Source organism: Mustelus asterias, chromosome 17, assembly GCF_964213995.1.
Source record: "Mustelus asterias chromosome 17, sMusAst1.hap1.1, whole genome shotgun sequence".
NCBI lineage: Eukaryota > Metazoa > Chordata > Chondrichthyes > Carcharhiniformes > Triakidae > Mustelus > Mustelus asterias.
The window spans coordinates 3,685,809-3,712,674 of record NC_135817.1 but is presented as its reverse complement, the minus strand read 5'-3'; the positions used below and the strand labels follow the sequence as shown (position 1 = coordinate 3,712,674).

Sequence of the window (26,866 nt, the reverse complement as noted above, 5' to 3'; positions counted from 1 at the left end):
CAATGAAAAGGTTGTAATTTTAATCACATGAAGAGCCCACAGTGGAAACCTCACTTTAGAGCAGTTCTGAAGCTGAGATTGAATAAACAATGAATAATACATATAATGAAATGAAACTATGCTGTGGTATAAGCACACGCAATTCATAGAATCCCTACAGTGCAGAAGGAGACCATTCGGCCCATCGAGTCTGCACCAACCACAGTCCCACTCAGGCCCTATTCCCATAATCCTGCACATTTATCCTCTAATACAACAATATTAGTCAGGAACTGAAGAATGTAGATTGGGGGCAGATGTTTGAGGGCAAATCAACATGTGGGAGGCTTCCAAGTGTAAGTTGATAGGGATTCAGGACCGGCACATTCCTGTAAGGGTGAAGGATAAGTATGGCAAGTTTTGGGAACCTTGGACAACGAGAGATATTGTGAGCCTCGTCAAAGAGAAAAAGGAAGCATTTGTCAAAGCTAGGAGGCTGGGAACACACGAAGTAAGTGTGGAAAATGTACAAAGAAAATAGAAAGAAACTTAAGCAAGGAGTAAGGAGGGCTAAAGAGGGTCATGAAAAAGCATTGGCCAGCAGGATTAAGGAAAATCCCAAGGCTTTTTATACATATATAAAGAGCAAGAGGGTAGCCAGGGAGAGGGTCGGCCCACTCAAGGACAAGGGAGGGAATCTATGCGTGGAGACAGAGGAAATGGGCGAGGTATTAAATGAGTACTTTGCGTCAGTATTCACCAAAGAGAAGGACTTGGTGGATGATGAGTCTGGGAAAGGATGTGTAGATAGTTTGAGTCATGTTGAGACCAAAAAGGAGGTATTGGGGTTCTTGAGAAACATTAAGATAGACAAGTCCCCAGGGTCTGATGGGACGTACCCCAGGATACTGAGAGAGGCAAGGGAGGAAATTGCTGGGGCCTTGAGAGAAATCTTTGTATTCTCACTGGCTACAGGGGAGGCCCCAGAGGATTGGAGAATAGCCAATGTTGTTCCTTTGTTTAAGAAGGGTAGCAAGAATAATCCAGGTAATTACAGGCCGGTGAGCCTTTCATCAGTGGTAGGGAAATTTTTGGAGAGGATTCTTCGAGACAGGGTTTATTCCCATTTGGAAATAAGTGGACTTATTAGTGAGAGGCAACATGGTTTTGTGAAGGGGAGGTCGTGTCTCACGAACTTGATCGAGTTTTTCGAGGAAGTGACGAAGGTGATTGATGAGGGTAGGGCAGTGGATGTTGTCTACATGGACTTCAGTCAAGCCTTTGACAAGGTCCCTCATGGCAGACAGTGCAGAAGGTGAAGTCGCATGGGATCAGAGGTGAGCTGGCAAGGTGGATACAAAACTGGCTCGGTCAAAGAAGACAGAGGGTAGCAGTGGAATGATGTGTTTCTGAACGGAGGGCTGTGACAAGTGGTGTTCCTCAGGGATCAGTGCTGGGACCTTTGCTATTTGTAATATATATAAATGATTTGGAGGAAAATGTAACGGGATTGATTAGTAAGTTTGCGGACGACACAAAGGTTGGTGGATTTGCGGAGAGCGATGAGGACCATCAGAGGATACAGCAGGATATAGATCAGTTGGAGACTTGGGCTGAAAGAAGGCAGATGGAGTTTAATCCGGACAAATGTGAGGTAATGCATTTTGGAAGGTCTAATACAAATAGGAAATATATAGTAAATGACAGAACCCTTAAGAGTATTGATAGGCAAAGGGATCTGGGTGTACAGGTACACAGGTCACAAAGTGGCAATGCAGGTGGAGAAGGTAGTCCAGAAGGCATACGGCATGCTTGCCTTCATTGACCAGGGCATTGAGTTTAAAAATTGGCAAGTCATGTTGCAGCTTTATAGAATCTTAGTTAGACTGCACTTGGAATATAGTGTTCAATTCTGGTCGCCACACTACCAGAAGGATGTGGAGGCTTTGGAGAGGGTACAGAAAAGATTTACCAGGATGTTGCCTGGTATGGAGGGCATTAGCTATGAGGGGAGGTTGGAGAAACTTGGTTTGTTCTTACTGGAACGACAGAGGTTGGGGGGCAACCTGATAGAAGTCTACAAGATTATGAGAGGCATGGACAGAGTGGATAGTCAGAAGCTTTTTCCCAGGGTGGAAGAGTCAATTACTAGGGGGCACAGAACAAGAACAAAGAACAATACAGCACAGGAACAGGCCCTTCGGCCCTCCAAGCCCGCGCCGCTCCCTGGTCCAAACTAGACCATTCTTTTGTATCCCTCCATTCCCACTCCGTTCATATGGCTGTCTAGATAAGTCTTAAACGTTCCCAGTGTGTCCGCCTCCACCACCTTGCCTGGCAGCGCATTCCAGGCCCCCACCACCCTCTGTGTAAAATATGTCCGTCTGATATCTGTGTTAAACCTCCCCCCCTTCACCTTGAACCTATGACCCCTCGTGAACGTCACCACCGACCTGGGGAAAAGCTTCCCACCGTTCACCCTATCTATGCCTTTCATAATTTTATACACCTCTATTAAGTCTCCCCTCATCCTCCGTCTTTCCAGGGAGAACAACCCCAGTTTACCCAATCTCTCCTCATAACTAAGCCCCTCCATACCAGGTAACATCCTGGTAAATCTCCTCTGTACTCTCTCCAAAGCCTCCACGTCCTTCTGGTAGTGTGGCGACCAGAACTGACCGCAGTATTCCAGATGCGGCCGAACCAACGTTCTATACATCTGCAACATCAGACTCCAACTTTTATACTCTATGCCCCGTCCTATAAAGGCAAGCATGCCATATGCCTTCTTCACCACCTTCTCCACCTGTGACGTCACTTTCCAGGATCTGTGGACTTGCACACCCAGGTCCCTCTGCGTATCTACACTCTTTATGGTTCTGCCATTTATCATATAGCTCCTCCCTACATTATTTCTACCAAAATGCATCACTTCGCATTTATCAGGATTGAACTCCATCTGCCATTTCTTTGCCCAAATTTCCAGCCTATCTATATCCTTCTGTAGCTTCTGACAATGCTCCTCACTATCTGCAAGTCCTGCCAATTTTGTGTCGTCCGCAAACTTACTGATCACCCCAGTCACACCTTCTTCCAGATCATTTATATAAATCACAAACAGCAGAGGTCCCAATACAGAGCCCTGCGGAACACCACTAGTCACAGGCCTCCAGCCGGAAAAAGACCCTTCCACTACCACCCTCTGTCTTCTGTGACCAAGCCAGTTCTCCACCCATCTAGCCACCCCCCCCCTTTATCCCATGAGATCCAACCTTTTTCACCAGACTACCATGAGGGACTTTGTCAAACGCTTTACTAAAGTCCATATAGACGACATCCACGGCCATTCCCTCGTCAACCATTTTGGTCACTTCTTCAAAAAACTCCACCAGGTTAGTGAGGCATGACCTCCCTCTCACAAAACCATGCTGACTATCGTTAATGAGTTTATTCCTTTCTAAATGCGCATACATCCTATCTCTAAGAATCTTCTCCAACAACTTCCCCACCACGGACGTCAAGCTCACCGGCCTATAATTACCCAGGTTATCCTTCCTACCCTTCTTAAATAACGGGACCACGTTAGGTTCAGGTTTAAGGTGCGAGGGGCAAAGTTTTAAGGAGGTATGCGAGGCAGATTTTTTACACAGAGAGCGGTGGGTGCCTGGAACTCGTTGCCGGGGGAGGTAGTGGATGCAAATACATGAATAGGATGGGAATAGAAGGATGTGGTCCCCGGTAGGGTAGGGGGTTTTAGTTCAGTCAGGCAGCATGGTCGGTGCAGTCTTGGAGGGCCGAAGGGCCTGTTCCTGTGCTGTAATTTTCTTTGTTCTTTGTTAATCCCCCTGACACTAAGGTCAATTTAGCATGGCCAATCACCCTAACCTGCACATCTTCAGACTGTGGGAGGAAACCTGAACACCCGGAGGAGACACACGCAGAGTGGCCATGCTAAATTCTCCCTCAGTGTACCCCAACAAGCGCCAGAGTGTGCAACTAGGGGATTTTCACAGTAACTTCATTGCAGTGTTAATGTAAGCCTTGTGACACTAATAAATAAACTTACAAAAACTTTACATTTCCAATTAAAAGTTCCAATCCCAACCTCATCCAGGCCCTATTCCCGTTACCCCTCATATTTACCCTGCTAATCCCCCTGACACTAGGTTAATTTAGCACAGCCAATCCACCTAACCAGCACGTCTTTGGACTGTGGGAGGAAACCGGAGCACCCGGAGGAAACCCACGCAGATACCAGGAGAACGTGCAAACTCCACACAGACAGTGACCCAAGCCGGGAATCGAACCCAGGTCCCTGGCGCTGTGAGGTAGCAGTGCTAACCACTGTGCCACCATAATAATGGATAAAAGTAAATTAAAGCTGGAATCTGAAACCAAAAGAGAAAATGCTGGAAAATCTCAGCGGGTCTGGCAGCATCTGTAAGGAGAGAAAAGAGCCGACGTTTCGAGTCCAGATGACCCTTTGTCAAAGCTTTGAGAGCAAAGCAAAGAGAGACTTTGACAAAGGGTCAACTGGACTCAACGTCAGCTCTTTTCTCTCCTTACTGATGCTGCCAGACCTGCTGAGATTTTCCAGCGTTTTCTCTTTAGGTCACTGTGCCATCATGCTGCCCCAAAACCTCTGGGTTTACAGTTCCCAAAGCTTTCCACAACTGGGGCTTTCCTCTTCTCATGTCCGACTATACCGTAGGCCCATTCAAAGAAATTAATTGCTCTGATTTGTTAGCATGTCCCATTTCATCGTGTGACTTCCAGGGATGGTGAAAGGTTTCCTGGAAGACCGATTCCCTCATCTGAACCACTTCTCGATACAACAGAAAGGGTGGAAGATGCCGGTTTCATGTAAGGAAGAGGGAAAGGCTGGTTAAAATGGTGGCTCGAGACAGGGTGGGCTGAATCAAACACTCTTACCCTGGAAAAAGAGGCCGCTGGGTTGTTGAGCAGCTGCGCTGGAGATAGCCAGCCACACCACTGTATCTGCTCCCTGCGTCGCAGTCCTCAGCCTGTTCTTCATCTTCGCATGGAAACTAGGCATCGAAGATCTCACAGCTGGCAAGAGAATCAGAGAAAAGAATACACAGCTTTAGAATCAAATCTAAGGAACAAACAAACAAAGAACAATACAGCACAGGAACAGGCCCTTCGGCCCTCCAAGCCCGCGCCGCTCCCCGGTCCAGGATTGAATCCTGAATCCAGGATCCCCGCCCAATTTTCCAGCCTATCTACATACCAATATCCTATCCACCGAGCTGTCCCTCACAGCTACGATGCTTTGTTCATCACAACCTATTAACTCACCCCCACCCCCCCTTTCCAGACCATGTGATCTCCAGGGAGAGGCGAAAACCCAGAGTGAAAACCCCAGGGCCAATATGGGGAAAAGAAATCTGGGAAATTCCTCTCCGACCCCCTGAGGTGATCGAAACGCGTCCAGGAGATCACAGGAGATTTAAAGTCAATCTGTGATGCACTATACATCAGGTCAGCTATACAGCGAGAGATGATTAGAAATAGAAATCATAGAAACCCTACAGTGCAGAAGGAGGCCATTCGGCCCATCGAGTCTGCACCGACCACAATCCCAGATTAGTTTTGTCTTTGTGAAAAACCACCATTTGGTGTCATTTGGGGTGGCCTCACAGCGTCAGGGACCCGGGTTCGATTCCCGGCTTGGGTCACTGTCTGTGTGGAGTTTGCACATTCTCCCCGTGTCTGCGTGGGTTTCCTCCGGGTGCTCCGGTTTCCTCCCACATTCTGAAAGGCGTGCTGGTTAGGTGTATTGACCCGAACAGGTGCCAGAGTGTGGCGACTCGGGGAATTTCACAGTAACTTCACTGCAGTGTTAATGTAAGCCTTACTTGTGACTAATAAATAAACTGTACTTTCATATTACCTTCTGTATCAGCCCAGCCAGGATGCATGCAGGAGAAGTGGGTGTCCTTGTGTATCTTGGCCCATTGTTCAGTCATAACCACTTGTTGCCGCTGGGATAGAAAGATAAATTAAGCACAAAAGATTCAGTGGACCGCAGCCCGTCATCCTCAAGTGGCTGCTGGGATTTCATCCAAAATGCACACTAGGATAGGAAGTTCAGAAAGGCCTGTTGTGTTGACCAGACTGGATTCCATTGGGATCCAGAATGACTCTGAGCTTGGCTAGCCAGTCACTACACCAAAATCTCCGGTTCCCGCTGTATAGCAAGAGACTGTAAGAAGTTTAACAACACCAGGTTAAAGTCCAACAGGTTTATTTGGTAGCAAAAGCCACACAAGCTTTCGGAGCTCCAAGCCCCTTCTTCAGGTGAGTGGGAATTCTGTTCACAAACAGGGCATATAAAGACACAGACGCAATTTACATGAATAATGGTTGGAATGCGAATACTTACAGCTAATCAAGTCTTTAAGATACAAACAACGTGAGTGGAGAGAGCATCAAGACAGGCTAAAAAGATGTGTATTGTCTCCAGACAAGACAGCCAGTGAAACTCGGCAGGTTGTCTACCTGAGACGCTGCAGGAAAGGATGTCCCGAGGCATGGTACATTGGGAAAACTACGCAGACGCTGCGACAACGGATGAATGAACACCGCTCGACAATCACCAGGCAAGACTGTTCTCTTCCTGTTGGGGAGCACTTCAGCGGTCACAGGCATTCAGCCTCTGATCTTCAGGTAAGCGTTCTCCAAGGCGGCCTTCACGACACACGACGGCGCAGAGTCGCTGAGCAGAAACTGATAGCCAAGTTCCGCACACACGAGGACGGCCTCAACCGGGATATTGGGTTCATGTCACACTATTTGTAACCCCCACAGTTGCCTAGACCTGCAGAGTTTCACTGGCTGTCTTGTCTGGAGACAATACACATCTTTTTAGCCTGTCTTGATGCTCTCTCCACTCACGTTGTTTGTATCTTAAAGACTTGATTAGCTGTAAGTATTCGCATTCCAACCATTATTCATGTAAATTGAGTCTGTGTCTTTATATGCCCTGTTTGTGAACAGAATTCCCACTCACCTGAAGAAGGGGCTTGGATATCCGAAAGCTTGTGTGGCTTTTGCTACCAAAAAAACCTGTTGGACTTTAACAAAGAACAAAGAACAATACAGCACAGGAACAGGCCCTTCGGCCCTCCAAGCCCGCGCCGCTCCCCGGTCCAGGATTGAATCCTGAATCTAGGATCCCCGCCCAATTTTCCAGCCTATCTACATCCTAATATCCGATCCACCGAGCTGTCCCTCACAGCTACGATGCTTTGTTCATCACAACCTATTTACTCACCCCCACCCCCCCATTCCAGACCATGTGATCTCCAGGGAGAGGCGAAAACCCAGAGTGAAAACCCCAGGGCCAATATGGGGAAAAGAAAATCTGGGAAATTCCTCTCCGACCCCCTGAGGCGATCGAAACGAGTCCAGGAGATCACACTGGCCCTGATCAGAAAATGCTTCCCAACCCTATTCATTTCCACTTCTGCTTTACGAACACTTTTTTTTTTCTTTCTTTCCACCCTCCCACCCAACTTTGTATCATCTGCAAATTTGGAGATAATACATTCAGTTCTCTCTTCCAAATCAGTAATATATAATGTGAACAGGTGGGGTCCTAGCATAGATCCGTGCGGTACCTCACTAGTCACTGACTGCCAATCAGAAAAAGACCCATTTATGCCAACTCTTTGCTTCCTATCTGCTAACCAGCTTTCTATCCATCTCAAGGCATTACCTGCAATCCCATGTGCCTTAACTTTACATAGTAGTCTGTTATGTGAGACCTTGTCGAAAGTCTCTGAAAGTCTAAATAAACCACATCCACTGGTTCTTCTCGATCAACTCTACTAGTTACATCCTCAAAAATTTCCAGTAGATTCATCAAGCATGATTTCCCTTTTGTAAATCCATGCTGACTTTGTCTGGTTATTCCACTGTCGAGTTATGAAATCCTTGATAATAGAGTCTAGCAACTTCCCCAGTACCAACGTTAGGCTCACTGGTCTTTGGTTCCCTGTTTTCTCTCTACGTCCCTTTTTGAATAGTGTCTTTGGTTTTTGTCCTTTATTTCCCCTCAGGATATTCAAGATGGTGCCAGAGTGTGGCGACTTCTTGCGCCCTATGCCCAGCATACCCCTCTAATTCTGTTTTTTTACTCTCATTCTATGCTTTTAAAAGTCTACTCTGACTCTTTTAAACTCTCTAACAATGCTGAGTTTCAGTCTCTTAACCTATGTTATGTTAAGTTGATCTTTCTCTACACCACTTTTCACTCTATACTAATAATTGTGACAATAATAATCAAATCAACTCTTCTGACTCCTGGCTAGGTTCTCATTCCCCTGCCCCTTTATTTTAATCCTCCCCAAACACTGCTGCACAGTGTAGCACAGTTGTTTCTGACTCCAGTTTCTCACACTCAACCTACATTCTACCATGTTATGGTCACTGTTTCCTAGAGTATTTTTTACTTAGAAATTGCATAGAAAGCATTAGAACATTAGAACATTACAGCGCAGTACAGGCCCTTCGGCCCTCGATGTTGCGCCGACCTGTGAAACCAATCTAAAGCCCCTCTAATCTACACTATTCCAATATCATCCATATGTTTATCCAATGACCATTTAAATGCCCTTAATAAGAACAAAGAACCTGGTGTTGTTAAACTTCTTACTGTGTTTACCCCAGTCCAACGCCGGCATCTCCACATCATAGCAAGAGACTCTCAGTTCTGCAGTCAGCTCCTGCGCAAGCAGACAACTCTATGTTATAGAAATATAGAAATATAGGAGCAGGAGGAGGCCATTCGGCCCTTCGAGCCTGCTACGCCATTTATCATGATCATGGCTGATCATCCAACTCAATAGCCTGATCCTGCCATCCTTCTTTAATCCCCTTCACCTCAAGTGCTATATCCAGCCGCCTCTTCAATACATTCAATGTTTTGGCACCAACTTCTTCCTGTGGTAATGAATTCCACAGGCTCACCACTCTTTGGGTGAAGAAATGTCTCCTCGCCTCCGTCCTGAATGGTCTACCCTGAATCCTCAGACTGTGACCCCTGGTTCTGGACTCCCCCACCATCGGGAATATCCTCCCTGCATCCTTTACAATTCTATGAGATTTCCCCCTCATTCATAGATTCCTACAGTGCAACAGGAGGCCATTCGGCCCATCGAGTCTGCACCGACCACAATCCCACCCACGCCCTATCCCCATAACCCTACTTATTTACCCCAGCTAATCCCCCTGACATTAAGGGGCAATTTACCACAGCCAATCCACCTAACCTGCACATCTTTGGACTGTGGGAGGAAATTGGAGGACCCGGAGGAAACCCACGCAGACATGAGGAGAACGTGTAGACTCCACACAGACAGTGACCCGAGGCTGGAATCGAACCCGGGTCCCTGGCACTGTGAGGCAGCAGTGCTAACCACTGTGCCACCGTGCTGCCCATTCTTCTGAACTCCAATGAATACAATCCTAACCGACTCAGTATCTCCTCATACATCAGTTCCGCCGTTCCAGGAATCAGTCCGGTAAACTTTATACACACAACTGTTTGTTTGAGGACAAACCTTATTCTGTGCGTAGGCCATGGTTCCATCAAACATCCCTTTCTCAAACTGCAAATCGTCCACGTTTAGCTTCTGGACCAACATTCCTCCTGATGATACTGTGATCTGGCAAACAAGTGAAGTATTTGATCAAACAACTGCCAACAATGAAGTAGTAAATGTATTTACAGGAGGAGGAGGGGGAGGAGATAATCCACATTAAAAGTCCATTGAAGAAACTAGACTGCAGCTTGTTAGCGTACAATGGAAAAGAAAGCAACTAAACTCACCACTCTGGCATCTTCACACCTTTCTAGTAGAGGTACCAAAGCTGTAGTGAGAATATATGTACCTAAGGAAGTGGAGAAGAAACCCATTGGATTACCATTTGCAAACGTCATTGACCCAGAAGGGGCTTTGGTCATTATTTAATACATTGCTTTTCAAACCATGTTCCTGGATCCTCGAAAGATCCACAAAGGAACTTGCAAGGTCAAAAGTATCTTATCGGAATTGTCGCTTGGGTTTCAGTTGCGGTACACATTACAAATCTCCACTTTCCTGTCGAATAATACCACTTCTTGTAACACTTTATATCTCGACATCAATGAGCAGTTCTGTCAAAATGGAGTCCTTTATGTCGTAACAGGAGGAGGTAACCGAAAGGTCGATGAGGGTAGTGCTTTTGATGTGGCATACGTGGACTTTCAGAAGGTATTTGATACAGTGCCACACAACAGACTTGTGAGAAAGTTATAGCTCATGGAATAAAAGGGACAGCAGCAACATGGATACAAAATAGGCTGAATAATAGGAAGCAGAGAATAATGGTCAATGGATATTTTTTGGGCTGGAGGAAGGTTTGTGGTAGTGTTCCTCAGGAGTCGATATTGGGGCCCTTACTTTTCCTGATGTACATTAACGATCTAGGCCATAGTGTGTTGGGGACAATTTCAAAGTTTGCAGATGGCACAAAACTTGGAAGGATTGTTAGTTGTGAAGGGGACAGTGTAGAACGTCAAAAGCACATAGACAAATTGGTGTAGTGGGCAGATAGATAGAACATAGAACAGTACAGCACAGAACAGGCCCTTCGGCCCACGATGTTGTGCCGAGCTTTATCTGAAACCAAGATCAAGCTATCCCACTCCCTATCATCCTGGTGTGCTCCGTGTGCCTATCCAATAACCGCTTAAATGTTCCTAAAGTGTCTGACTCCACTATCACTGCAGGCAGTCCATTCCACACCCCAACCACTCTCTGCGTAAAGAACCTGCCTCTGATATCCGTCCTGTATCTCCTACCACGAACCCTATAGTTATGCCATAGATAGCAGATGAAGTTCAGTGCAGAGAATGCAAGTGATGCATTTTGGTAGGAAGAACACGGAGAGCCAATGTAAAATAAGGGGTAAAATTCTTAAAGGGGTGCAGGAGTAGAGGGACCTGGGCCTATACATGCATAGATCATTGAAAGTGGCAGGGTGGCAAGCACTGCTGCCTCACAGCTATCCACTCCATCTGACGAAGGAGCAGCGCTCCGAAAGCTAATGGCATTTGCTACCAAATAAACCTGTTGGACTTTAACCTGGTGTTGTTAAAACTCTGACTGCCTCACAGCGCCAGGGACTTGGGTTTGATTCCCGGCTTGGGTCACTGTCTGTGTGGGTTTCCTCCGGGTGCTCCGGTTTCCTCCCACAGTCCAAAGACATGCTGCTTAGGTGCATTGGCCGTGCTAAATTCTCCCTCAATGTACCCGAACAGGCGCCGGAGTGTGGCGATTAGGGGATCTTCACAGTAACTTCATTGCAGTATTAATGTAAGCCTTACTTGTGACACTAATAAATAAACCTTAACTTTTAAGACAGGTGGAGAGAGTAGTTAATAAAGCATTCTAGGCTTTATTAATGGGGGCACAGAGTATAAGAGCAAGAAGGTTATGCTGAACTTATACAAGACACCAGTTAGACCTCAGCTAGAATATTGTGTATGGGTCTGAGCACCACGCTATAGGAAGGATGTGAACGCATTGGAGAGAGCGCAGAAGAGGTTGATGAGAATGGTTCCAGGGATGAGAAACTTCAGTTATGAGAAGAGATTGGAGAGGCTGGGACTGTTCTCCTTGGAGAGAAGATGGCTAAGAGGAGATTTAATAAGAGATTTTCAAAATCATGAGAGGGCTGGACAGAGTAGATGGGGAGAAACTGTTCCTGCTGGGAAAAGGATTGAGAAAGAGAGAGCACAGATTTAAAAAGTGATTTGCAAAAGAAGCAAACATGATGTGAGAAAAATCTTTTTTCACACAGTGAGTGGTTGGGGTGTGGAATGCTCTGTCTGGAAGTGTGGCGGAGGCAGGTTCAACCGAGAGGGAGTTCGATGATTATTGAATAGAAGCAATTTGCAGGGGGAAAGGATGTTATACTTTATAAGAGGGGCTGGAGAGGCTGGAGTAGGGCGGACAGTCAGGGATAGGTTTGAGAGTGTGTTGTTTTTGTTCAAATTCTAAATACAGTATATTCTTGATAAAGGAAATTATATTTGCACAGAAAATTAAGGTATGCATTAACTTCAATTGAGCAACATAACTCACAGTGTGAGAGTTTAAAGATCGAATTATCAGTTTGTAAAGTTTAAAGTTTATTTATTAGTGTCACAAGTAGGCTTACATTAACACTGCAATGAAGTTACTGTGAAAATCCCCGAGTCGCCACACTCCGGTGCCTGTTCAGGTAACACTGAGGGAGAATTTAGCATGGCCAATGCACCTAACCAGCACATCTTTCAGACTATGGGAGGAAACCGGAGCACCCGGAGGAAACCCACGCAGACACGAGGAGAACGTGCAGACTCCGCACAGACAGTGACCCAAGCCGGGAATCGAACCCGGGTCCCTGGCGCTGTGAGGCAGCAGTGCTAACCACTGTGCCACTGTGCCGCCTCGGTTAATACTAGACATTGCAGATAATGTATTAAACTGACACACATGAGATATTGTTGGGGGGGGGGGGTGGGAGGGGGGACATCATGCTCCATGATCCTGTCCAGAATTGGGTGGAATTGCAGTCATAAATGACAGGAGATTCAAGTGCTGGAGCCTATCACACTCAAATTCACTCCAACTCATGGACCTTCTAAAGTCTTCAGGAAGGGAAAACCTTATTAATTTCCCATCTCGAAAGAAAGCCAGTGCTCCCTGTGCCCTCTGCAAACAACTCAAACACAGATCCATTCTGTGTCTGTCTCCCATCACTGAGCCTAGGCTGATACTGCAGCTTGCAAACCAACAATTCTTCACACTAAGAAGACATCAAGATTTCATGGACACCTCACAAAACTTTACCCTACCAGTCCCGCCTGGAAGACAAACATTTTGCCGGTCAAAACTTGAAGCTTGTAAAGTAAAATTTATTTATTAGTGTCACACTTAGACTTACATTAACACTGCAATGAAGTTACTGTGAAATTCCCCTAGTCGCCACACTCCTGTGCGGGTACACTGAGGGAGAATTTAGCACGGCCAATGCACCCTAACCAGCACGTCTTTCAGACTGTGGGAGGAAACCGGAGCACCCGGAGGAAACCCACGCAGACACGGGGAGAACGTGCAAACTCCACACAGACAGTGACCCAAGGCCGGGAATCGAACCCGGGTCCCTGGCACCGTGAGGCCGCAGTGCTAACCACGGTGCCGTGAACCAGATGGGTTTTTCCGACAATCGGCAATGGTTTCATGGTCATCAGTGGATTCTTAATTCCAGATATTTTTTACTGAATTCAAATTCCACCAGCTGCCGGGGCGGGATTTGAACTCCAGAACATTAGGTGAGTTTCTGGATTAATAGTCTGGCAATAATACCAGTAGGCCATCGCCACCCCTGTGAAAAAACAAGAGTCAGGGATCAGCTGTGGTGTTCTGGGGGGGCCGGACAGCCTGTGACAAGCATCAACGGTGTTTCAGAGAAGCACTCATGCCCACACACTCACCTGGGCCTCACCTTCCAAAAGTAGGTCTGAGGATCTCTGTTTACGACAGTCAGCTTCAATGCTGAAGGGCAAAGCGGATCATACCAAATCATTCATATCAGAGAGTTCAAAGCTTACCCAGTGTGTTTGTGGCAAAGTTGGTTTCTAACTGGTCAGCAGTCAGCTCTCTCTGGTTGGTCATACAGCCTGCATTATTGATCTGGGAAAGAGTTTGAAATAAACATTTCATTTGCCTTCCTGAAATTCAGACATCGTTACCATGTTGAACACAGGATGTTGAACACAGGAGTTCACAGGTTAAAAGGTTAGACTCTGGTCAGAGATATTTACGATGTGGAGATGCCGGCGTTGGACTGGGGTAAGCACAGTAAGAAGTCTCACAACACCAGGTTAGGACTTTAACCTGGTGTTGTGAGACTTCTTACTGTGAGATATTTACAACAGGGAAGGGACCAATTGAGTCAGGTGTACACAGTGTATGGGAGATCTGTCAATCTGAGATCTATCATCTGTCAACTGCACAGTGGTTAGCTCTGCTGCCTCACAGCACCAGGGACCCGGGTTTGATTCCCGGCTTGGGTCACTGTCTGTGTGGAGTCTGCACGTTCTCCCCGTGTCTGCGTGGGTTTCCTCCGGTTTCCTCCCACAATCCAAAGATATGCAGGTTTGGCGGATTGGCCGTGCTAAATTGCCCAAGATGTGTAGGTCACAGGGATTAGTGGGATAAATACTTGGGGTTGCAGGGAACAGGTCTGGGTGAAATTGCTCCTTAGTGTCAGGGGGATTATGTGGGGTTACAAGGATAGGGCCTGGGTGCAGATTCGATGGGCTGAGTGGCCTCTTTCTGCACTGTAGGGATTCTATGATCCCCCCCCCCACAGATCCCTCCCACAAAACAAGAGCCCCCGATCAACGTCTCCAATTCCCGATCAGTGGCCTCGACCCCCAATCACCAGCCATACCACCAACCCCCACCCCCTGATGCAGAGTTCCCCCCTTCCCTCCCCTCCACATGCCTGATAAATCTGTTGGAATTCTTTGAAGATATAACTAGTAGAGTTGACAAGGGGGAGCCGGTCGATGTGGTATATTTGGACTTCCAGAAAGCGTTTGACAAAGTCCCGCGTAAGGGATTATCGTGCAAGATTAAAGCGCATGGGATTGGGGGAAGTGTATTGAGATGGATAGAAAACTGGTTGGCAGAGAGGAAACAAAAAGTAGGAATTAATGGGTCCTTTTCAAATTGGAAGGCAGTAACTAGTGGGGGTGGCACAGTTGCACAGTGGTTAGCACTGCTGCCTCACAGCTCCAGGGACCCGGGTTCGATTCCCGGCTTGGGTCACTGTCCGTGTGGAGTTTGTACGTTCTCCCCGTGTCTGCGTGGGTTTCCTCCGGGTGCTCCGGTTTCCTCCCACAGTCCAAAGATGTGCAGGTTAGGTGGATTGGCCGTGCTAAATTGCCCCTTAGTGTCACGGGGTAAATATGAGGGGTTGTGGGAATAGGGCCTGGGTGGGATTGTTGTCAGTGCAGACTCGATGGGCCGAATGGCCTCCTTCTGCACTGTAGGGATTCTATGGATCCTATGGAGGGATTGGTGCTGGGACCACAGCTATTCACAATATATATTAATGACTTGGATGAGGGAACAAAATGTAATATTTCAAAGTTTGCAGATGATACCAAGTTGGGTGGGAGGGTGAACTGTGTCGAGGATACAGAGATCCTTCTGAATGATCTGGACAGGTTGGGTGAATGGGCAAATCAATGGCAGACGCAGTATAATTTGGATAAATGTGAGGTTATTCACTTTGGAAGCAAAAACGAGAAGGCAGATTACTACCTGAGTGGCTGTAAATTGGGAGAGGGGAGTGTGCAGCGGGACCTGGGTGTCCTTGTGCACCAGTCGCTGAAGGTAAGCATGCAGGTGCAGCAGGTGGTAAAGAAGGCAAATGGTATGTTGGCCTTCATTGTGAGAGGTTTCGTGTACAGGAGCAGGGATGTGTTGTTGCAATTATACAGGGCCTTGGTGAGGCCACACCTGGAGTATTGTGTGCAGTTTTAGTCTCCTTTTCTGAGGAAGGATGTTCTTGCTCTTATAAAATTCTAACAGGACTGGACAGGGTAGATGCAGGGAGGATGTTCCCGATGGTGGGGGGTGTCCAGAACCAGGGGTCACAGTCTGAGGATTCAGGGTAGACCATTTTGGACGGTGATGAGGAGACATTTCTTCACCCAAAGAGTGGTGAGCCTGTGGAATTCATTACCACAGGAAGTAGTCGATGCTAAAACATTGAATGTATTGAAGAGGCGGCTGGATATAGCACTTGGGGCGAATGGGTCAAAGGTTATGGGGAAAAAGCAGGATCAGGCTGTTGAGTTGGATGATCAGCCATGACCGTAATGGCTCGACGGGCCGAATGGCCTCCTCCTGCTCCTATCTTCTATGACTCCTACTGAACCCCCTCCACCACCCCCCAGCTCCCCCACCTGCTTCCGCCCCCTTGATGTCCCGCCCCATGGGCCCGCCTCCTTGGCACTGCCGGGCGGGCATTGCCAGGGTGCCAGGCCACACGGCTCTCCCTGCCCCCCCCTCCGACCACCTGGGGGGTCTCAATATCCTCCAGTCCCAGCGGCGAGGCCACCACGTCTGGTCTCCATTGATGGGGACTCCCTGTGAGTCTCGAAGGTGAGGAGCTCCGCTGACGGGGTCAAAGGGAGCTCGGACTATTACACCCCGCCGTCACTGATCACATTTAAATCAGCCTGTAAATAATTAAATCAGCCTCGCGGCAAAGAGGGAGGAGCGCAAACGGCCCGACATCGGGTGTGATTCACGTCTTTATCGTCCTGTTCAAATTTCCCACCGCACTACGCTCCTCGAGCAGTGCAGCGACACGGAAAAGTCGCGTCCATCGTGTCTGTGCAGCCTCTGATCAACCGAGTTTTAAAAAACATCTTTGATTCTAATATTCACTTGATTTCAACTCTTTCTCAAAATAGCTTGCGCTTGTTGGGCAAACTTAGAGATAAGAAGAGGAGGCCATTCAGCCCCTCGGGCCTATTCCACCATTCAGTGAGTTCATGGCTGACCTGTACCCTAACTCCATTTGTCCACGTTGGACACAGGTCTGTGTAACCTGCCATCAATGTAACCCCTTTCTAGCTTGCTATCATTTTCATAGATTCCCTACAATGCAGAAGGAGGCCATTCGACCCATCGAATCTGCACAACAACAACCCTACCCAGGACCTATCCCCGTAACCCCACAGAACGCCCGTTACTCCCTCTAACCCATGTATCCCACGACACTAAGGGGCAATTGAGCATGGCCAATCCACCTAACCAGCACGTCTTTCAGACTGTGGGAGGAAACCGGAGCACCCGGAGGAAACCCACGCAGACACGGGGAGAATGTGCAGACTCCGCACAGACAGTGACCCGAGGCTGGAATCGAACTCGAGTCCCTGGCGCTGTGAGGCAGCAGTGCTAACCACTGTGCCACCGTATTTTGGTGAATTAATTTGCACAGTGCCCCTCACTGGGGACCATTCCTGAGGTGTGGGGTCCAAACTGACTGCTGTAGCCCAGCTGGGGTCTAACGACAATTCTGTACAGCTTTAACCTAACTTCCACCCCACTATATTCCAACACCCCCCGAGACAAATGATCACCTTGATTCAGTCTTTTGATTTTTTTCCTGCGTGTCTCTTTTGTAAAAGTTTTATGCACAAGCTTCTCAATCTTGCTGCTCCTCCACACTTCCCAGATTCCCGCCACTTAGAAAACACTCAGACCTTCCGCCCAAAGTGGATGAATCTGCACTTTCCCCACACTGACCGCCAACAGCCACAGTTTTCTCCACTTATTTTGTCCTTTCCCCACTCGGTGGCACAGTGGTTAGCACTGCTGCCTCACAGCGCCAGGGAGCCGGGTTCGATTCCCGGCTTGGGTCACTGTCTGTGTGGAGTTTGCACATTCTCCCCGTGTCTGCGTGGGTTTCTTCCGGGTGCTCCGGTTTCCTCCCACAGTCTGAAAGACGTGCGGGTTAGGTGCACTGGCCGTGCTAAATTCTCCCTCAGTGTACCTGAACAGGCGCTGGAGTGTGGCGACTAGGGGAGTTTCACAGTAACTTCATTGCAGTGTTAATGTAAGCCTTACATGTGACTAATAAATAAACTTTAAATTTTTAACAGTTGCAGCTGGATAACCACTCCTAATTACATCCACATTTTACTCAGAGACTCACAAACAGAAAACAAGACTTTTCTCAGCAACAGGAACCAATGTCGTGTGTTAATAAAATGTTTAATTTCAGCATCATTCAACCTTCGCCACCTCTCAGCAGCAGGGAGAGTGGAAGTTCAGACAAGCCAACAGTCTTGGACAATAATCAAAATGGATGACGGCAAATCGCCCTGACTGACACAGCAAGTCTGTACTCGATGTTCTGTCTGCGTTCCTGAGAATTGGGACTTAAAGTCAAATGAGTCACGGATTCCCATAGGAATCAGTATTAAGGCAGGAGTTAGGTTCCTTCAGATATTCCTCACCCAGAATAAACTGTGTGCAAGTTGAAATACAGGACAATAAAGTTTATTTATTAGTGTCTCAAGTAAGGCTTACATTGACACTGCAATGAAGTTACTGTGAAATTCCCCTAGTCGCCACACTCCGGTGCCTGTTCGGGTCATTACACCCAACCAGCACGTCTTTCGGACTGTGGGAGGAAACCGGAGCACCCGGAGGAAACCCACACAGACACGGGGAGAACGTGCAGACTCCGCACAGACAGTGACCCAAGTCGGGAATCGAACCCGGGTCCCTAGCGCTGTGAGGCAGCAGTGCTAACCACTGTGCCACCGTGACGCCAATAAATGTGCCTTCCTCGCTGAAATAACTTGCAAAATAAAATACATCTCTAAACATAAAAGGAACACAATATTTGTTTTAAGTTACAGCACTCACTTCGGTACATGGTACCTTTAGGCTGACCCTGCCCCATCTTGTGGCTGAAGTTGGTTCGTGCAAGTAGCAGCTAAAGTCCCAAAACTACCCGCACAAACCAGCCTCTGCCACTAGATGGAAGCCAGGAGTCATAGAATCCCTGAAAAGGTTATTAATTAGTGTCACAAGTAAGGCTTACATTAACACTGCAATGAAGTTACCGTGAAATTTCCCTAGTTGCCACACTCTGGCGCCTGTTCGGGTACACTGAGGGAGAATTTAGCATGGGCAATGCACCTAACCAGCACGTCTTTCAGACTGTGGGAGGAAACCAGAGCACCCGGGGAAACCCACGCAGACACGGGGAGAATGTGCAAACTCCACACAGACAGTGACCCAAGCCGGGAATCGAACCCGGGTCCCTGGCGCTGTGAGGCAGCAGTGCTGACCACTGTGCCACCCTTGGGCTGCCAGTGCAAATTCGGAAAGAGAACCTGAATTCAAAGCCAGGAGTGAAGCTGGAAGCTCGGAGGGACAGAGGGGGAGGGACAGAGGGACAGAGGGACAGGGACAGAGGGACAGGGACAGAGGGACAGGGACAGAGGGACAGGGACAGAGGGACAGGGACAGAGGGACAGGGACAGAGGGACAGGGACAGAGGGACAGGGACAGAGGGGGAGGGACAGAGGGGGAGGGACAGAGGGGGAGGGACAGAGGGGGAGGGACAGAGGGGGAGGGACAGAGGGGGAGGGACAGAGGGGGAGGGACAGAGGGGGAGGGACAGAGGGGGAGGGACAGAGGGGGAGGGACAGAGGGGGAGGGACAGAGGGGGAGGGACAGAGGGGGAGGGACAGAGGGGGAGGGACAGAGGGGGAGGGACAGAGGGGGAGGGACAGAGGGGGAGGGACAGAGGGGGAGGGACAGAGGGGGAGGGACAGAGGGGGAGGGACAGAGGGGGAGGGACAGAGGGGGAGGGACAGAGGGGGAGGGACAGAGGGGGAGGGACAGAGGGGGAGGGACAGAGGGGGAGGGACAGAGGGGGAGGGACAGAGGGGGAGGGACAGAGGGGGAGGGACAGAGGGGGAGGGACAGAGGGGGAGGGACAGAGGGGGAGGGACAGAGGGGGAGGGACAGAGGGGGAGGGACAGAGGGGGAGGGACAGAGGGGGAGGGACAGAGGGGGAGGGACAGAGGGGGAGGGACAGAGGGAGAGGGACAGAGGGAGAGGGACAGAGGGAGAGGGACTGAGGGAGAGGGACTGAGGGAGAGGGACTGAGGGAGAGGGACTGAGGGAGAGGGACTGAGGGAGAGGGACTGAGGGAGGGGGAGGGAGAGGGACTGAGGGAGAAGGGGAGAGGGAGAGGGTGGAAGAGGGACTGAGGGAGAGGGAGAGGGAGAAGGTTATGGGAGCCAAGCCACAGTGAAGGAAGTCTATCGGTGCTGCGGACGGTGTGAAATGGATATATCGACACGATTCGGGGTGTTTTAGTGAAACAACATTAACTGAGTTGACGTTTGGTAGGGGAATCACTGAATTCTTGTGTGTTGAACTTCTCGTTCCCCTCCTTTTAAAAATCTTCTCTTTAAGCGATTCGTTCAACTCTCTGCTCACCCTCTCCATCATCACTCACTCTCTGCCTTTCCATATGCAGAGTGCTGTGATTTGTTATCTTTAGAAAGACAACAGGAAGGGAGATTATTGAGTGAAATGTTAATTTAAAAAAACTTACCACAACATTCAGCTTGCCATTTGCTTGTTGGAATTTATCTGCAAACTCCCAGATCATCTTGGGCTTTGACATGTCAAGAATATGGATATAAACCTCCTTTAAAAAGAGAGACCAAACTGTCAATTTCATAGAACTATAGAATCCCTACGGGCAGAAGGAGGCCATTCGGCCCATCGGGTCTGTACCGACCACAATCCCACCCAGGCCCTATCCCCACAACCCCATGCATTTACCCTGGCTAGTCCCCCTGACACTCAGGGGCAATTTATCATGGCCAATCCGCCTAACCCGCACAGCTTTGGATGTTTATAATTAGTGTCACAAGGCTTACATTAACACTGCAATGAAGTTACTGTGAAATTCCCCTAGTCGTCACACTCTGGCGCCTGTTCGGGTCAATGCACCTAACCAGCACGTCTTTCAGACTGTGGGAGGAAACCGGAGCACCCGGAGGAAACCCACGCAGACACGGGGAGAATGTGCAAACTCCACACAGACAGTGACCCAAGCCGGGAATCGAACCCGGGACCCTGGCGCTGTGAGGCAGCAGTGCTAACCACTGTGCTACGTTGACGCGAAGCCAAATGGCTCTCAAACTCAACTTTCAGGTAAGCGGTCCTTTAGCTTTTGGGATAGGACATGTTCATTACAGAAATCCAGCTCCCCCAACGCTGTCCCACCATCTCTGCACAAGGAACTTGCTTTGCAGAACAGTTCAGGCACATTTTGTTGTTGAATGAAGTAACGTGATGCTGGATATAAAATCTCTGAGAATCCGGTTAGTTTTTTCGAGTGCTTGTTGACCCGCACTGCCCTCATCTTAAACCATTTCTATCCTGGTTTTCAAGTCCCTCCGTGGTCCCGCTCCTTCATATCTCTAACCCTTCTCCAACCCTACAAGCCTCCAGGATCTCTGAGCTCCTCCAGTTCAGGCCTCCTGCAAATAGAACCATAGAACCATAGAAAATTACAGCTCAGAAACAGGCCTTTTGGCCCTTCTTGCCTGTGCCGAACCATTTTATGCCTAGTCCCACTGACCTGCACTTGGACCATATCCCTCCACACCCCTCTCATCCATGAACCCGTCCAAGTTTTTCTTAAATGTTAAAAGTGACCCCGCATTTACCACTTTATCCGGCAGCTCATTCCACACTCCCACCACTCTCTGCGTGAAGAAGCCCCCCCTAATATTCCCTTTCAACTTTTCTCCTTTCACCCTTAACCCATGCCCTCTGGTTTTTTTTCTCCCCTAGCCTCAGCGGAAAAAGCCTGCTTGCATTCACTCTATCTAAAACCCATCAAAATCTTATACACCTCTATCAAATCTCCCCTCAATCTTCTACGCTCCAGGGAATAAAATCCCAACCTATTCAATCTCTCTCTGTAACTCAGCTTCTCAAGTCCCGGCAACATCCTTGTGAACCTTCTCTGCACTCTTTCAATCTTATTTACATCCTTCCAGTAACTAGGTGACCAAAACTGTACACAATACTCCAAATTCGGCCTCACCAATGCCTTATATAACATCTTCCATTTGTATCCCTCCACCATCAGTGGGCACACATGTAACTGCTGAGGCCCCAAGCTCTGGGATTCCCTCCCTACGCACCTCCACCTCTCTTCCCCCTTTTAAGATCTGCCTTAAAACCCCCACCCCGAGCTTTCTTCGGCTGCCCAATATCTCCCCCCCGTGGCTCAAGTAAAGTCTATTTATTTTTAATCAGTGTCACAAGGCTTACATTAACACTGCAATGAAGTTACTGCGAAATTCCCCTAGTCACCACACTCCGGCGCCTGTTCAGCTCAATGCACCCTAACCAGCACGTCTTTCAGACTGTGGGAGGAAACTGGAGCACCCGGAGGAAACCCACGCAGACACGGGGAGAATGTGCAGACTCCACACAGACAGTGACCCAGGGAATCAAACCTGGGTCCTTGGTGTTTGAGGCAGCAGTGCTAACCGCTGTGCCACCCGTGCCGTGAACCAGATGGGTTTTTCCGACAATCGGCAATGGTTTCATGGTCATCAGTGGATTCTTAATTCCAGATATTTTTTATTGAATTCAAATTTCACCATCACTCCAGAACATGAGGTGAATTTCTGGATGAATAGTCTAGTGATAATACCAGTAGCCATCATCATCTGTCCTGTGGAAAACCAAGAGTCAGGATCAGCTGTGGTGTTCTGGGGGGCCAAACATACTGTCCACACTCACTGATAGGGGTCCAAAATGAAAGAATCGTTGGTTAGGCAAGGTTCTAAAAGGCAGATGTGGAACTGTAGCCCCGTGCAGGAATGATGATGTTGTTCATCGAATTCAAATCCCACATGGCAGTTTGAGAATTTGAATTGTTTTAGCAATGATATTTGCCAACAATTTGCCAACAATGACACAGAGGGACCTGGGTGTGCAAGTCCACAAATCCTTGAAGGTGGCAACACAGGTGGAGAAGGTGGTGAAGAAGGCATATGGTATGCTTGCCTTTATAGGACGGGGTATAGAGTATAAAAGCTGGAGTCTGATGATGCAGCTGTATAGAACGCTGGTTAGGCCACATTTGGAGTACTGCGTCCAGTTCTGGTCGCCGCACTACCAGAAGGACGTGGAGGCATTGGAGAGAGTGCAGAGAAGGTTTACCAGGATGTTGCCTGGTATGGAGGGTCTTAGCTATGAGGAGAGATTGGGTAAACTGGGGTTGTTCTCCCTGGAAAGATGGAGAATGAGGGGAGATCTAATAGAGGTGTATAAGATTATGAAGGGGATAGATAGGATGAACGGTGGGAAGCTTTTTCCCAGATCAGAAGTGACGTTCACGAGGGGTCACGGGCTCAAGGTGAGAGGGGCGAAGTATAACTCAGCTATAAGAGGGATGTTTTTTTACACAGAGGGTGGTGGGGGCCTGGAATGCGCTGCCAAGTAGGGTGGTGGAGGCAGGCACGCTGACATCGTTTAGGACTTACCTGGATAGTCACATGAGCAGCCTGGGAATGGAGGGATACAAACGATTGGTCTAGTTGGACCAAGGAGCGGCACAGGCTTGGAGGGCCGAAGGGCCTGTTTCCTGTGCTGTACTGTTCTTTGTTCTTTGTAATAAAGGTAGCCATGAAGCTGTTTGATTTCTGCACTAACAAACATCACTTTACTAACACCTCCTAGCGAAGGAAACCTGCCGTCTTTACCTGCCTGGACCTACGTCTAACTCACACCAGTGGTGAGCAGCCCAGGGGCCAGATGTGGCCCATCTGGGTTCTGACAGTGGCCCACGAGATATTTTGTTGACCGCACGCAGGGTTGCTGCATTCCGCTGACGTCCGGCCACCTCGTTTTTTTCCCTACAGTATGACTGAAGTGATCCGTACATAAGGGAGAAGTGAAGTGAGGTACATGCCGGTGCTCACCACATTGACCGTGAGAGAGCTCCCACTACGTTCAAAGTGCAAATATTTCTTTTCATAGAATTCAGACAGTTACAGAAGGAGGACATTCGGCCCATCGAGTCTGAACTGACCACCCAGGCCCTATTCCCGTAACCCCACACATTTACCCTGCTAATCCCCCTGACACTAGCGTCAATTTAGCATGGCCAATCATTACGGCACGGTGGCACAGTGGTTAGCGCTGTTGCCTCACAGCGCCAGGGACCTGGGTTCGATTTCTGGCTTGGGTCACTGTCTGTGTGGAGTTTGCACATTCTCCCCGTGTCTGCGTGGGTTTCCTCCCACAGTCCAAAGATGTGCAGGTTAGGTGGATTGGCCATGATAAATTGACCCTTCGTCGTCAGGGGATCTAGCTAGGGTAAATGCATGGGAATAGGGCCTGGGTGGTATTGTGGTCGGTGCAGACTCGATGGGCCGAAAGGTCTCCTTCTGCACTGTAGGATTCCATGATAGTCAACCTAACTCACACATCTTTGGACTGTGGGAGGAAACCGGAGCACCCGGAGGAAACCCACGCAGGCATGGGGAGAATGTGCAAACTCCACACAGACAGTGACCCGAGGCCGGAATCATAGAATCATAGAAACCCTACAGTACAGAAAGAGGCCATTTGGCCCATCGAGTCTGCACCGACCACAATCCCACCCAGGCCCTATCCCCATATCCCTACATATTTACCCACGAATCCCTCCAACCTACACATCTCAGGACACTAAGGGGCAATTTTAGTATGGCCAATGGCCTAACCTGCACATCTTTGGACTGGGGGAGGAAACCGGAGCACCCGGAGGAAACCCACGCAGACACGAGGAGAATGTGCAAACTCCACACAGACAGTGACCCAAGCCGGGAATCGAACCCAGGACCCTGGCGCTGTGAGGCAGCAGTGCCAACCACTGTGCCACGTGCCACCCTATTTTTACCATTTGAAGTTGATGATATTTCTACTCATATATGAATGATTAAGCATTTCCTATAACTCGTGATGAAATATTTGGTGTGTATTAAATGTATTTAATATTATTAATGGGATCATAGAATCATGGAATCCTACAGTGCAGAAGGAGGCCATTCAGCCCATTGAGTCTGCACCGACCACAATCCCACCCAGACCCTATCCCCGTAACCCACCACCTTCTCAGGACAACGAGGGATGGATGTTCTATTTTAATGGTGCCCACATCCTGACTAAGCTTTTACAAGAGATACTAAATGGTTTTTTTGCATCCGTATTTACTGAGGAAACGGGCATGGAGTCTACGGAAATAGGGCAAACAGGTAGGGAGGTCATGGAACCTTTACAGATTAAAGGGGAGGAGGTGCTCGCTGTCTTGAGGCAAATCAGAGTGGATAAATCCCCAGGACCGGACAGGGTATTCCCACGGACCTTGAGGGAAGCTAGTGTTGAACTTGCAGGGGCCCTGGCAGACATATTTAAAATGTCAGTATTCACGGGGGAGGTGCCAGATGATTGGAGGGTGGCTCATGTTGTTCCGTTGTTTAAAAAAGGTTCCAAAAGAAATCCGGGAAATTATAGGCCAGTAAGTTTGACGTCGGTGGTGGGCAAGTTATTGGAAGGTGTGATAAGGGATAGGATCTACAAATATTTGGATAGACAGGGACTTATTAGGGAGAGTCAACATGGCTTTGTGCGTGGTAGGTCATGTTTGAGCAATCTATTAGAGTTTTTCGAGGAGGTTACCAGGAAAGTGGATGAAGGGAAGGCGGTGGATGTTGTCTACCTGGATTTCAGAAAGGCCTTTGACAAGGTCCCTCATGGGAGGTTAGTTAGGAAGGTTCAGTCACTAGGTATACATGGGGAGGTAGTAAATTGGATTAGACATTGGCTCAATGGAAGAAGCCAGAGAGTGGTTGTGGAGGATTGCTTCTCTGAGTGGAGGCCTGTGACTAGTGGTGTGCCGCAGGGATCGGTGTTGGGTCCATTGTTGTTTGTCATCTATATCAATGATCTGGATGATAATGTGGTAAATTGGATCAGCAAGTTTGCTGATGATACAAAGATTGGAGGTGTAGTGGACAGTGAGGAAGGTTTTCAAAGCTTGCAGAGGGATTTGGACCAACTAGAAAAATGGGCTGAAAAATGGCAAATGGAATTTAACGCAGACAAGTGTGAGATATTGCACTTTGGAAGGACAAACCAAAGAAGAACGTACAGGGTAAATGGTAGGACTCTGAAGAGTGCAGTTGAACAGAGAGATCTGGGAATACAGGTACAGAATTCCCTAAAAGTGACGTCACAGGTGGATAGGGTCGTAAAGAGTGCCTTTGGTACATTGGCCTTTATAAATCGGAGTATCTAGTATAAAGGTTGGAGTGTTATGGTAAGGTTATATAAGGCATTGGTGAGGCCGAATTTGGAGTACTGTGTACAGTTTTGGTCACCTTGTTACAGGAAGGATGTAAATAAAGTTGAAAGAGTGCAGAGAAGGTTCACAAGGATGTTGCCGGGACTTGAGAAGCTGAGTTACAGAGAGAGATTGAATAGGTTGGGACTTTATTCCCTGGAGCGTAGAAGATTGAGGGGAGATTTGATAGAGGTGTATAAGATTTTGATGGGTATAGATAGAGTGAATGCAAGCAGGCTTTTTCCGCTGAGGCTGGGGGAGAAAAAAACCAGAGGGCATGGGTTAAGGGTGAAAGGAGAAAAGTTTAAAGGGAATATTAGGGGGGGCTTCTTCACGCAGAGAATGGTGGGAGTGTGGAATGAGCTGCCGGATAAAGTGGTAAATGCACTTTTAACATTTAAGAAAAACTTGGACGGGTTCATGGAGGAGAGGGGTGTGGAGGGATATGGTCCAAGTGCAGGTCAGTGGGACTAGGCATAAAATGGTTCGGCACAGACAAGAAGGGCCAAAAGGCCTGTTTCTGAGCTGTAATTTTCTATGGTTCTAAGAGTGAATAAAAACAGCCATTAAATTTCCACACGCCTCAGAAAACGGTTGATCGATGACTCCCTGACCTTGTTATTGGCTTCAGTCACAATCTCGGCTTTGGCCCTTTCCGCACGCTCTTTGTTTCGACAAACAAGGTGAACAGTTCCCCCTGGAGAAGACAAGACTTAGTAAATGGAACATTCAGCACTCAGAATAGCAGATCAAGGTAAAGTGCTGGAATAGCCTTCTTCCCTCCAACACCATACAGTATGCTGCAGTAAATACACTGCCTTTTCTTCCATTCTTTGGAAATTACAACCATAGAATCCCT

General features: G+C 48.3%; 2 protein-coding genes across 3 annotated transcripts in view; one reads left to right on the top strand and one right to left on the bottom strand.

Moving 5' to 3' along the window:
* Positions 1-26,866, top strand: part of wdfy2 (WD repeat and FYVE domain containing 2) — a 187,790-nt gene that overhangs the window by 100,977 nt on the left and 59,947 nt on the right. The gene's annotated exons all lie outside the window — the stretch shown is intronic.
* dhrs12 (dehydrogenase/reductase (SDR family) member 12) overlaps positions 1-26,866 on the bottom strand; it is a 66,151-nt gene that overhangs the window by 20,984 nt on the left and 18,301 nt on the right. For both annotated transcript variants that reach the window (XM_078232173.1, XM_078232172.1), the window contains exons 3-9: positions 26,622-26,704; positions 20,203-20,298; positions 13,646-13,727; positions 9,836-9,897; positions 9,567-9,671; positions 5,894-5,984; positions 4,912-5,049 (exon numbers count right to left, since the gene is read on the bottom strand). In XM_078232173.1, the coding sequence (XP_078088299.1) occupies positions 4,912-5,049; positions 5,894-5,984; positions 9,567-9,671; positions 9,836-9,897; positions 13,646-13,727; positions 20,203-20,298; positions 26,622-26,704 (657 nt within the window). The remainder of the gene's footprint in view (positions 1-4,911; positions 5,050-5,893; positions 5,985-9,566; positions 9,672-9,835; positions 9,898-13,645; positions 13,728-20,202; positions 20,299-26,621; positions 26,705-26,866) is intronic.